The sequence below is a fragment of the Phyllostomus hastatus genome, unplaced genomic scaffold (assembly GCF_019186645.2).
Source record: "Phyllostomus hastatus isolate PE091 unplaced genomic scaffold, TTU_PhHast_1.1 phas_scaffold_1066, whole genome shotgun sequence".
NCBI lineage: Eukaryota > Metazoa > Chordata > Mammalia > Chiroptera > Phyllostomidae > Phyllostomus > Phyllostomus hastatus.
Window position 1 is genome coordinate 28,844,583 of NW_025334004.1, and position 13,127 is coordinate 28,857,709.

Here is a 13,127-nt window from a genome sequence, read left to right on the forward strand (position 1 = left end):
TGCCATGAAAGTCTCACATTAAAAAAACATTCAATAAAAGCACAAAGTTTTCTGTGCTTTTACACATGTAACAAATAAAAACTGAAACAGTACTAAAAGTCACTCCCTTAGATCATTACGTATAAATAAATATAAGAACAAATTCAGAAACTCAAGTATAGCCATTGAGATTATTTTACGATAACTTAAAAGAATCATATATACACACTCATGCACACACACAATAAACCCATTCACTGATGAGTGAAATTCTTAAAACTAATTCTTTTATCAGTGAAAATATAGAAAAAAATCTTACCTTATCAAAGGTGAAGTTAAATATCAAAATCTGAATATTTTTAAAGTAAAACTTATTATGATTAAAGAAATCTAATGATAAAATGAGGAATGTTACAATGTTTGTATTTTAGACAAAACACCTAAAATTTACTTTGTCTTACCTAATACCAAAAATAAAAATGCTCAGCAGATTTTTTCACATAAATTTGGATCTCAAACCTCTAGGGCCCTAAGATAGTAAGAAAAAATGGAGCACTTTTGAAATGCCTGTATTTCAAAAATACAGGCATTTGAAATGTCTGTATTTCGTGGTAATACGGCTATTCTGTCAGGCTTAGCAAACAAGGGAGTTTTTAAAAAGGTGTGATTTGCCCACCTAAATCCAGGGAGTCAGCTGTATAAGAGAGACCTTAAACGTTACGGATTTCATGAGAAAGCCACACTTTCGGCTGGCGAGGACACCCGCGGGCGCCCTCTCCAGCACGGGGAAAGGTGTTTCAGAAGCCCCTGGCGGGACCGGTCCCAAACTCTCACTACCTGGCTTCGGAGCCGCGGGCACTGCCACCGAGTGGGCTGGCTCCCCCGAGCCCAGCTTCGCCCTTTTGTCTTGCGACTGAATTAATCCACTGGATTCTTCTTTCTTTGCACTCTTTCCTTTCTTCTCTTCCCGCTCCAGGCTGTCTTTGAGGTTATCGCCGAGCTTTTTAAGGTCGCACTGTATATCCAATTTAGTGATCAGTGCATGGTCACCGGCAACGGCATCCTCCATCGGGGGCTCCATGGGCTCATCTGCGAATCAGAGGAAACCGAAGCCCATCAGCCAGATACAGTCAAGATACATAAAGGAAAAAATGTCCCTTTTATCCAATGTGACAGAAACTACTGCGTGTCCACCAAATCTCTCCTCGGGTCTTCCAAAGTCACAGAGCTGCAGTCAGGACTGTGGCAGCCGAGCCACGGGAGGAGCTGCCAGTCCCTTTGCAAGTGGTGGCCAAGCTCCCACCAATAAAATACAACCAACCGATAGGTCTAATTGTGCCTCACTTGCTCTAAAAGAAATTTGTGACCCTGACCTTCCAACCTTCCCCCTCCCCACTGGCCAGCTGAGTAAATACCAGGGCGACCCTGGAAATCCCACGAAGAGAGTTCCAGAATGGCCGACCTGGAACACGCACCCCAGGCAGCTGTGAGAGGGACGGACGCCTGTGAGAAGGACGGACGCCTGCCATCTGTATAGTCGCTGCGCTGGCTGTCCCTCTGTTACCGTTACCTGGGCCTTTATCCTAATGAGTGCGTCACTCCTAATAAGTAAGTTGTAGACACAGATGATTCGGAAGACCATGTAAGTCAAATAAAGAACCAAACATAAAAGCTACATGAAAAGACAGGCAACCATCAATTACACACGGACGGCATCCTCTAAGCTTATCTGAATATTAATTTTTGAAACTGAGAACATGATTCCCAGCCAATGAAAAGTTTATATTGACTACTGAACAAAAGCTGTTCAACCTTTACGATCACGTACTGACAATGCTAATCCGAGCTGCACCGAACTTCTGATGTTCCCCACGCGCCACCCGCCCTGAACCTCCATGGCCCTGAGCCTTCCAGCCTCTTTGTCATCCCAGCTCTGCCAGGTCTGCTCTGGGTTGCTCTGAATCCAACCACCTGTGTTGCAGGCCGCTGCCTCTCCAGGGCTTAAAACTGGGACTGGCACCCTCGGCCCTCAGAGCACCCTGGGGAATGGCTTCCCAAGCGCAAGCTGGGCCGGGAGGCTCCCCGGACCAGGCATCTCCTAGGACAGAGGTGAGCAAGCGCTCGAAGAACAGGCAGCATCCCCAGTTCCTATGTACGTGTTTAGGCACTGCTTATAAGTCTTTGGGGTTTTTTAGCAACAAAACTGAAGATGCAAAATATCTGTACCCACAGTTAATCAAATGTTACAAATTATCTTTTAGGGAATTCACTCACAATTCAAAATTTACCAGACAAGTAAGAAACAGAGTTTCAGGCAATGTAATTTCCTTAAGCAAGTCTTACTTACACAAAAAATCTGGGCTTCACTCAACAGTGAACGTGACGGTGCAATCTTACGTAAGCTGCATATAAGCACCTGTGTCTCCAGAGACAGCACCACTTTCTATCTACCTCACAAGGTACTGCTGCGACCAAGTAAGCTAAGAGCTGTCAAAGGCATTATGAAAACTAAAATCTCAATGAAGTCCAGGATATCACATCTTAAAAATAATCCTAAATCTTCTTCCCAAGCTAGACTCGCCTTAGCATACATTCCCCATCTCCCTGATTTGGGGCCAGCGGTCACAGTAACAGCAGTCCTAATAATCATCATCATCGTAGTAACCGTGGTACCCGATTAGAGTAAGGACCCCCTTTCCCCTACCTAACTTCAGAAAGGACTGAAAGTGAGAAACTTGAAAAGATACACATTTGAAAGCCCTGGCTGGGTAGTTCAGTTGGCTAGAACATTGTCCTGATACTCCAAGGTTGTGGGTTCGATCCCGGTCAGGGCACATACCAGAATCAATCAGTGGATGCATAAATGAGTGGAATGAATCAATGATGTTTCTTTCTTTCTGTGTGCGTGTGTCTCTCTCTCCATGAAATCAATCAATAAATTAAAATTTTTGAATAGTTTTTAGGCCCCCATCTCATCTTACCCTCACAGTTTCCTCTGGAAATCTCCCCTTTAGCCAGAAATTTCAACATTTTTTTCAAAACCTTCTTGTGAGATTTCGACGGCTGGAACTGTAAAGGTCGGCACCTAGGAAGGCAAAATAAATTAGAAAAGTGAACCCGCACTTCAAAGCAGTCAAACCGGCTATGAAGAGTATCCAGGACAATGCAGCACGGCTCAGGCCAGAAATGTATGCCTGGGTAAAGACAGGGCTTACCGGAGCCTCTGACTCACCCCAAATCACCCTAAAACTGGTCAAGGAATAGGAGAAGAGGACGTAAACCACCCGGAAAGAGAGAATGGGAGAGAAGCTAGAAGCTGGACAAACAAAGGCCAGCTGACTTAGCAGACCACACAGAGTAGAACCCTAAGCCAACAGTGAGGGAAGCCACAAAGATACCCGATTTTCTCTGCACTACCCCTTAAAGTCTGAGGGACTGGTGGAACCCTAAATACCCCACAAGATATGCAAGAAGGTGGGTCTAAAACTAGGAAGGCCCCCTGAAAGTCTCTTTTGAAAGCAGTTAGATGTCAGATGCCCTCCCCCACTCTGCACAGTTGATTTCCTATACAACCCAGCAAAAAACTGCCAAGTTTTAGGGAAGAGTAAAAAACAGAGCCTCTCGCACGAGGGATACAGCACAGGTGAAGGCTATGGAGCCGTACTGGAAACAGGAAGCTTAAATCAAAGTCTACGAACTGGATGCTGAGACCTGAAACCCACTTCCCCAGCCCAGCCCCGAGCACCAGCAGGGCACCTCCGAGAATCAACCGATGAATGCGTGGCTGGGGAGAAGAGCAAACCGATGTTTCTCTCTCTCTCTTTCTCTCTCTCTTACACACACACACACACAATCAATTTAAAAAAATTAAAAACAATTTATCAGAAACCACATTCTGCATGTGACAAGCACCTAATAAATTACAGATGCTTTGTATTTTTCTTTAACCCACTGAACTGGCCTTTTCGGGTTACAATTCCCAGGGTTCAGGCCAATCAACTTCAGACTTACTTGAACAGAACTGTAGCCGTAAGCCAGTAATCAAAATTGCTATCTGAAGGAACGTGACTTCTGCCTTTGAAGATGTCACTGCTCCATAACCACGCAAGTTGAAAGGGCCCAGCACTGCTACTCTGTGATGTTCTTCTTTGTGTAATAAATGAGACGCTGTCAGCAAACCAGACAGACACCCACCCTCCTCTTTACCGTCCCAGGTCGGTGATCAGTTAGAGGAGAGAACGGATTCTTAACCAGGAGTCAGTGGAACTTTTGGGAATGGGTGATCATTCTAAATGTGTCCCCTCCCCTGTTCGATTTGGTTGCAGGAGGGCCTGTAGCTTTCATCAAATTCTCAGAACAGTGCACCAAACAGTGAGCACAGCTAAGAGCAATGGCCATGAGGACCAGTCAGAAAGTGATGGATACAACCGTTTGCTTTTTTATCTAAAGTATACCTCGTTCATACACACTAATACAGCAGACAGATGCTTCGCACTGTTAATGTCCTCTCCCCATTTTGTACGAGGAGGAAGAGAAGGGGAGAGGAAGACAGTGAGGGAGAAGAGGAGGGGGGCCTTTATAATCGAAGGAGAAGGGAGAATCTTTCCAAGTTAGGGTGGGATGAAGAGGGCAAAGGGCAGACCCAAAAGATTATGAACAATTAATCAAATGCTTTGTAGGAAAGTAAGAGTTTTTAGTTTAAGTTTTCCGATGAAGACAAGCGGACTCCAAATGCACGTGGTGGGTCGCACTTCAGCCTGCTCCAGAACCCTACAGCACCGCGTGGGCGCAAGCACCGAGTCAGGAAATACAGTAGAGCAGGGGAAGCCCGAGCTGACACCTAGGAAAGTTTGACATCTAAAAATAATTTCAGTATTTACCAATATTTTCCAACTATTTCATGGTATCACTGACTAGACTGCCAAACAAACAGGTATCTTTTTCATATATTTATATATGAACCAATTAAACACTAATAAAAGCTACAGATCAGCATGTGAACATAGCATCAGTATGTACAAAAGCCTTAACTCACTTGCTTTTGCATATAAAGAATGTCTACCTAGAATGAAAATTAACACTTAAAACAAGTAAGATTCTACTAAAAAATTATACACAATCTTCTTATTATAGAGCCCCCTTCTAGCAATCAAAATTCTTAGCACATGCCCTGACTGGTGTGGCTCAGCTGGTTGGGCATCGACCCACAAAGCCAAAGGTAGGCAGTTCGATTCCCAGTCAGGGCTCATGCCTGGGTTGTGGGTTTGGTCCCGGTCAGGGCGAGTATGAGAGGCAACCAATCGATGTTTGTCTCTCACATCAATGTTTCTTCTCTCCCTTTCTGTCTCCCCCACTTCCCCTCTCTCTAAAAATAAATAAAATCTAGAAAAAACTCTTACCTTATCGTGTACTGAGGACAACAGGTTTCATTCATCACAGGCTTGTACACGTATTTCCCACTTCTAAAATTATAAAATAGTTTTGTTAACTTCTTACACCTTTCTCATATATGCCAAAGTAGATTAGCACAGAAGCACAAACTTAACTAGGGTAACAAGCTAATCAACAGTATAAAAGCGCCTTTAGGTTTAATCACTCTTCCTAAGCGCAGGAATCCCGCCCCGTGGGCAGTCCGAGGGCCAGAGGCCAGCCCTTTCTCCGCTGGACCCTCGCCTGCGCACTCCAAGGCTAATCAATCACCCCAGTCACCTTCCCGCCAGCGTCTGCGGTCCTTTCCCTGCTGGCCCACCACCCCAATGCCAAATGCCACGGGCAGAGAGAGCCGCCCAGAACGCTGTAGGGCCGCTGCACACGGCTGCCTATGGCCCCCACACTTGGGGTTCCATGCGCCACAGCACAAAGTACCCCCAGCCCGACCTGCTCCTTTCGAACTTTTTAGATCTCAGTGAATGGCAGAACCATCGTGGGCTGAATTTTGTCCCCCAAATTCATGCCGGAACCCTGACGCCCAGCACCTCAGAATGTGACTGCGTGTGGAGGTGAGGCCTTCAAAGAGGTGACTGGGCTAAAAGGAAGCTGTCAAGACGAGCCCTAATCGGATCTGATACGTGTCCTTGAGAGACAAGGGAACTGGAAACACAGAAAGACCCGGGCGCCAGGGATGTGCACGCCGACCGCGTGAGGACACAGCGGGAAGGCAGCCACGCGCGGGCCAAGGAGAGAGGCCTCAGGGGAAACCAAAGCTCTGGACAACCTGACTGCACACCTCCAGCCTCCGGGACGGTGAAAGGACAAACTGGGGCTGTCTGAGCTGCCCCGCCTGTGGAACTGCTGAGGCAGCCCGACAAACACGAGTTCAGTTCCCGAGCCAGGAACCTAGGGGTCATCTGAGACTCCTTCCCACCTCTAGAGCAGCTCTGTGCCCTATCGGCGAGCCTTCCACCTCCAAAATGAACCTTAAACCCGTCCCCTGCTACCTATCGCCACTGTCGGTCTTCGCCGTCTCACATCCCAACGCTGCGACCCCGGTGGCAGCCGTCTTCTGCCTCCAGGAGCACCCCCCCTCAAATCCCCCTCCGCTGGGCAAACGGTGCCTTCCAAAGCACACATTCCATCACGCTTCTTGGCGACACAAAAGCCTTCGGTGGTTCCCCTCTGCCTTCAAAACTGTTCCTCATCATGGCACGCACAGTCCTTCGGCGCGGACCTACAGCTACTGTTGGAACTGCACGGACCTACAGACACTGTTGGAACTGCACGGACCTACAGCTACTGCTGGGACTCGCTGTTGAGTTTAAGGCAAGTCAGGAAGTTCCGCCTGCTGCGCTTAGCCCGACGTCTCTCGGGGACCACTGGCCCAGGGCACTTAACACTGCTTATACTACGTATATAAGGAACTTCACCTAATATTCAACAGTTATTTTAAAACCATCTACATGACAACTACCAGAAAAATCTTAGCCAACTAAGGCAATGTGTGGACCTTAATGGAATCCTGATTCAAATAAACCAACTGTTAAAAAAAAAAGACAAATACTATATGATTTCACTCATACGTGGAATCTAATGAACAAACTGAACTAACAGGCAAAACAGAGACAGACTCACAGACAGAGAGCAGGCTGACAGCTCTGGACGGGGGAGGGACCAAGCAAAATGAGCAAGAACTGATGGACACAGACAACAGAGTGGCGACTGTGGTGGCAGGGGGGATGGGGGGAGGTGTAAGGGGGTATAAGGGGGATAAATGGTCATGGAAAAAATACAACAAAAAATAAACTATTAAAATCATAAAAAAGACATTTTGAGATGAGCAGAAAATTGAATCAAAATTAGGTAAGAGATGGCATCAAAGAATTATTAATTTTGTATAGTATGATAAATGGTATTGTGGATATGTTATAAAAGAAAAAGACTCCTTCTTAGAAACACGTATCTATTTATAGGTATATTGATATGACACCTGAATTTGCTTTAAACTATTTTGTAGGGGGAGAAGTGGAGGAGTGTCTCAGTCCCCTTGGGCTGCCATCTCAGAGTGCCACAGACGAAGTGGCCTCTAAACAACAGAAGTTTACTCCTCACCATCCTGGAGGCTGGGATGCCCGAGGTCAAGGCAGCAGCAGGTCCGGTGTCTCATGGAGACAAACTTCCTGGTTCCTCTTTTCCTTGTGTCCTCACAGGGAGGGAGGGGCAAGGGCACTAATCCCACTCTTGATGGCTCCACCTTTACGACTCCATCATCCCCCAAAGCCCCCTCCAACCACCACCATAAATGGGAGCTCGGATTTAACCCAGACACTTTGGTGGGACACAAACACTCAGCCCAGCGCAGGGAGCAAGAGCAACAGACGAAAGAAGGTTGGCAAAACGTTAACTGTTGAAGCCTGGTGACAGGTACATGAGATTCATTATAATGTGCTCCCCGTGTTTGTGCATACTTAAAATTTTCCAGCCCTGGCTGGCGTAGCTCAGTGGATTGAGCGTGGGCTGCGAACCAAAGTGTCGCAGGTTCAATTCCCAGTCAGGGTACATGCCTGGGTTGCAGGCCACGGCCCCCAGCAACCGCACATTGGTGTTTCGCTCTCTCTCTCTCTCTCTATCTCCCTCCTTTCCCTCTCTAAAAATAAATAAATAAAATCTTTAAAAAAATTTTTTTCCTAATAAAGATCCTTAAGAGAGAGACAAAATAATAAAAAATGTCTTAAACCTCTTTCCAACATCAGGAAAACATTTAAAAGGCAAACAGTATTTTTTTTTCAATTGTAAGAACCTGAGCAGCAAGAGCAGCATCTTTGCGCTGAGGAGCCTCACCTCCGCCATCCGCGGTCTATGAGATCCTGGTAGTCCTGCACGGTCATGGAGTGCGCCCACATGCCTGGAAAAGTAAGGGGTGTGTCAAGGACAGCAGGCTGAACTTCTTACATTTTTAAATTCAAAGCAGTAATTTTTTAAAGTGAACACAGAAGGAAAAAAAATCTAGCGCACACTGGAGGAAAGTATAAAGTTTGCATACTTTCTACTTGTTGGTTTGACATAACATAGCAAATGAAAAATATCACATATCACCTTAATTAAAAAAAAAACAAACACACATCAAAGTGATTGCTTTTAATTCAACATTAGTCAAGAGTCTCAATGACATCATAAATGTAGGTCCTCACTGCAACCAGATTATATTATATCTTAAACAATAATAATACCCCCAATAAATTATTAAACTAGTCTCTTCAGAAAAGTTAGAAAATGTTTTCCTGTGCATAAATTTCTAGATTTATATATATTTATAGTATAGTCTTGAACATCAAAAATAGGACAAAAGTGTAGTCATAATCCTTTTAAGTATAAAACTAAAAATAACCCAAATGCCTAGGAAAAGGTGATTACAGGTTCTATGTGTCATCGATACAATGAAATAATTCTGCAACCATAAAAAATGAAGACCGTAAGAAAGACATTAAAAGGTATACTTGAATTAATGTTAAAAGAATAATTTTGGCCCTGGCTGGCATAGCTCAGTGGATTGAGCGCAGGCTGCGAACCAAAGTGTCGCAGGTTCGATTCCCACTCAGGGCACATGCCTGGGTTGCAGGCCATGACCCCCGGCAACCGCACATTGATGTTTCTCTCTCTCTCTCTCTCTCCCTCCCTCCCCTCTCTAAAAATAAATAAATAAATAAATAATCTTAAAAAAAAAGAGGAAGAATTTTTCTCTTATAACAGCATCAGAGGCGTACAGAGACAGAGGCAGGCCTGAGGGAGCCGGATGCAGTGAGAGAAGTTCGGGCACAAGAGGGTGAACACTGACAAGTTCGCTCTGCCAGCTTGATGTCATCACCTGTAACACAGGAGTAAGAAAACCTCCCTACCCTATGGGGTGGGGTGTTCTATCGTAAAAATTATTATTAGAATTAAAATCAGGATAAAAATTTATCTCTTTAGGTAACTAAAGGCTCAAAAGCAGGTTTCTTCCACAAGACTTTAAACACTGAACATCTACATTAACCCGTTTTCTCTTAACAAAATTACTAGAATAATTCAAAATCTATTAAAATGTGAATTTTAGACATTTAACATAACTTATTTATCACACACATATTACAGTTTCAACACTAAAATTCTGAAAAAGGGAGGAATCCACTGAATACCCTAAGGCCTAACAGCAGTCACCACTTGGTGTCCTTCTGGGTTTTTGGCCTCCCAGCGACGTAATCAGGTCACATCATTTGCATCCCGTTTATTTTCTCCGTTTAACACTACACTGGAAACATCTTCCCAATTAGCTCACCGTCTTCATAGTCCTCACTCATAAAGATGGCATTATGTCACCTTCTACTCCCTCGCAAGCAGCACCTAATAAACACTTTAATTAATTAGTAAATGGACACACTATAATCACCCCAATCATTCCCCTACTGTAGGGCATTTATACTGTTTTCAACATGGGAACTACCTAAACTGACATCTTCGTGGACAGCCCACTTTCCACAATGCTGGACTGTTCTTTAAAACAGGAGATTCTGCATTTGCCAATGCATGCCAGTGCGGGATGCATGCTTTGTTCACAAACAACACATTTTTCGAAAGAAACCTACATCATGATAGGAAAGAAAAAAAAAATCCTGCAGGCTGTCTTTGCGTCGTCATCGAGGTGGGTGGAGAAATGACACGGCATAGAAGCGCCTGGTAAATATTTCAAACACATCGGTACAAACCGGTCCCCTCGCCAGCAGCGCCTACGGTCACCAGTTTCTTGTATATTCTTGCGGAGACCATTTTATTCATGGATGCCCAAGCACACGTGTGCGCGTACACCTGTTTTTTTACAGAAACAGCACCACCGGGCACTCCCTGTCCAGCACCTACTCCTGGGGATCCGTCCCACATCAGCGTCAGAGCTACAGGACAGCCCCAGCCGTAACTGACGACACTATAGGGCTCCCTCGCACGTATGCCATCGTCTATTTACCCGTCACTGGTGATGGGCATCTGTTTCCACACTTGGCTGCTGCGAGACAGTCACTATCTCGCGCGTCCGAGCACCCGAGTGAAGAATATGTACCTGGGAGCTTACCTGCTGCATCAGGTGAAGTCTGTTTTTATGTAGTGCTGACAGCCACGGGGTAGCTGCGTTCCGCACTCCCTCCACCAGAGAGGGACTGGGCTGGGGCTCCAGCCGCCGTGGGTCCCTCGAGCCGGTCGGCCCCAGCCGGGGAGCGGCGACCCCCGAGGACGCCCTTCAGCCGCGGAGCCCCCGCGGCCTCGGCGCCCTCCCCTTGCCCACCCGCCGGCCCGCTCACCATTGGAGCGACTTCCCGACTCGTTCTTGCAATAACCACAGCGGTAAAAGCCATCGCCCTGAAAATACTCCACGATGCTGGACGAAAGAGCTGTACAGGAAGCCATGGCCCCGGCTCTCCAAACGCCGCGCACCCCAGCCCAACGTCGTCGCCGCCGCCACCCCACAATGCACCGCGCCGCCCCGAGCCCGGGAGGCGCACTGGAGGCCGCGCGGCTCTCCGCAAGCCGGGCCCCGCCGCGGTCCCACAGCGTTGACGCCGCCCGCGCCATTTTGGTCCCGGGCAGCCTCTGCCTATTTCAGTTCCTTCCCGGAGAGGAACGGCCATCTTCGGTGAGGGTGAGGCTGATGGACGGAGTGTGAAAGGAAACGGTCTGGGAAGAAACGAGTGGGAAAGGGAAGCGGGAGTGGGAGAGCCGGACCCGTGGGCTCCGCCGCGAGGGCCTGGCGCGGGGCACGAAGGGCCGGGCGGGTGTTGGACGCGAGGCGGCCGCGCCAGTTCGGTGGACGGAGACACTCACCGCGGGACGCTTTGCCCTCCGAGTCGCAGTAGCCGCAGTGGTAGCCGGCCTTGAGTCCCTTGTACTCCACCAGCGAGGCCATGGCCGCCGCCAGGGTCTGCACGGGCGGGCCACGCCTCTCGGCGCCCCGGGGCCGACCTCGGCGGAGCGCGGGGGCCCGCGCCGGGGAGGAGAGGAGAGGAGCGGAGAACGAAGTCCGGCGGCGCTTCCCTGAGCTCCAGCCCCGCTCCCGGAGCGCCTCCTCCGGTCCAGTCCCTTTCGGGGTCGGGACACTCCGCGGCGTTAAAGTGATGGAGGTCCTGTACCCCGGCCCCTTTACATACTCCGTCGCCAGTCCTTCCCACCACCGCTGCCCATCCTCAGTCCCATTTTACGGATGAGAAATCGAGGCACGCAGGTCGTGATCGCTCCGAGTTATTTACTGTAGGTCTCAGTTTGAAAGTTACCGTCTCGGACCGTCCCTGGCCGCCGGGTAGCCAACTCCAGCTCCTTCCAAACCTGCAGGTACTCACACTCGCAGGCCTTCTGAATGGCAGGGGTAAATGAGTCGAAGACGACACATCGCGTTGAAAGGAAGCTGTCAGAGCTAGTTGCTGCCTTGTGCCACTATTACCCCGGTGCCAGCATAACTTACGACTTGCAAAGGGAAGCTGGACATCTGGATTGTTTACATACAATGTTGGAGGTGTTACTTTAAAAGAATTTCTGTAACTGTACAGCCAAACAAACTTGTATGCAGGCTGAATTCAGCCCGTGGGCCTCAAGAGTCTTACAAACCATTTGAAAGAGGGTTTCCTAGCGAGTAAGAGTCTGCGGCAAAGTATAAAAATGAGTACCTCCAACAAGGCAATATTCCTTAATCCTTACTTTGTGTGCACTGACAATTTCATTCCTTACATTTTTCCCAGTCTGTAATACAGCTAATTATCTTTCTGCAGTATTTTAAAAAGTGAAGTTATGAAACTTGGAGAGATAGAGGTAAACTTGAGGTCAGTTTCAACATTCTTGACTCCGAGGTCCGCGCTGCTGAGTTTGTGCCCAGTTGAACTGGAGAGCTTGCTTGCTGGCAGAGTAACCTGTGCCACTGCCGAGCATCCCCCATATGCCCGACAATGGGAAGGAAACAAGGGGTAGCCATGTAGCATGCAACAGGTTTTCAGGGCCCCTCTAGTCTTCTCCAGCTTCAGCCCCTTACTTGAAGGCTTCTTGCCAGATACCATATTCTTAGGACCAACTTCCTCCCTTTTGTTCATTATAACATTTGATTATTCTCGGTTTTTTCCCTAGGCGGGCTCTCATGTTGAATGAAAGGGTCTGTCGAATGAAACATGCTCAGTACAGAGCGTAGGAAGCCAGGAGGCTTTTCAGTCCTACAGTCTTGTCCCACTTCACTTGTCCTTTTGAAGTCCCAACCTTACCCCACACCCCAAACCAACCTCAGCCCAGGGCACCCCAAGACATGCCAGCCTTGAACTAGGAGAACGTCCGAAGTCCTAAGCATGTGTTTCAACTCATTTAACCCTTACAGCAACTTCACAACTTAGAAACCAGAGACCAAAGAGGCTAAATAACTTACCCAAGGTCATACAACTATTAAAAAAACAGAAGAGAGAAAAGGTGATTAAAATAAAATGAAAAGGAAAAAAGACCAACAAATACTAGGTCTGGACTTCTGTAGATGAGAAAACACAGACCATTTAGTTTCCCCCTTTGGGGCTGCGGGCAGGGGGGTTGCGGGTGGAAGCACTATTAGAATGTCCTTTTATTTATGAAATTGCCAACAACAGAGAGTCGTCTTTGCTTTTAATTATTTCAGTTATATCAATAATCACTTTTTTCAGTAACCACTTTAAACGTCAGTGGTCTAA

General features: G+C 47.3%; 1 protein-coding gene across 5 annotated transcripts in view; it reads right to left on the reverse strand.

The window, feature by feature from the left end:
• The window catches only part of ATE1 (arginyltransferase 1), a 108,277-nt gene extending 96,192 nt beyond the window's left edge, over positions 1-12,085 (reverse strand). Inside the window, exons 1-5 of one of the 5 annotated variants that reach the window (XM_045854110.1) lie at positions 11,260-12,085; positions 8,254-8,317; positions 5,379-5,441; positions 2,961-3,064; positions 817-1,068 (exon numbers count right to left, since the gene is read on the reverse strand). In XM_045854110.1, coding sequence (XP_045710066.1) covers positions 817-1,068; positions 2,961-3,064; positions 5,379-5,441; positions 8,254-8,317; positions 11,260-11,341 — 565 coding nt within the window. In that variant the 5' untranslated portion in view covers positions 11,342-12,085. Of the gene's footprint in view, positions 1-816; positions 1,069-2,960; positions 3,065-5,378; positions 5,442-8,253; positions 8,318-10,739; positions 10,954-11,259 lie in introns of those variants that run through there. The other 4 variants (XM_045854106.1, XM_045854107.1, XM_045854105.1 and 1 more) reach the window with 4 other exon arrangements.
• Between the last annotated feature and the right edge of the window lie 1,042 nt (positions 12,086-13,127).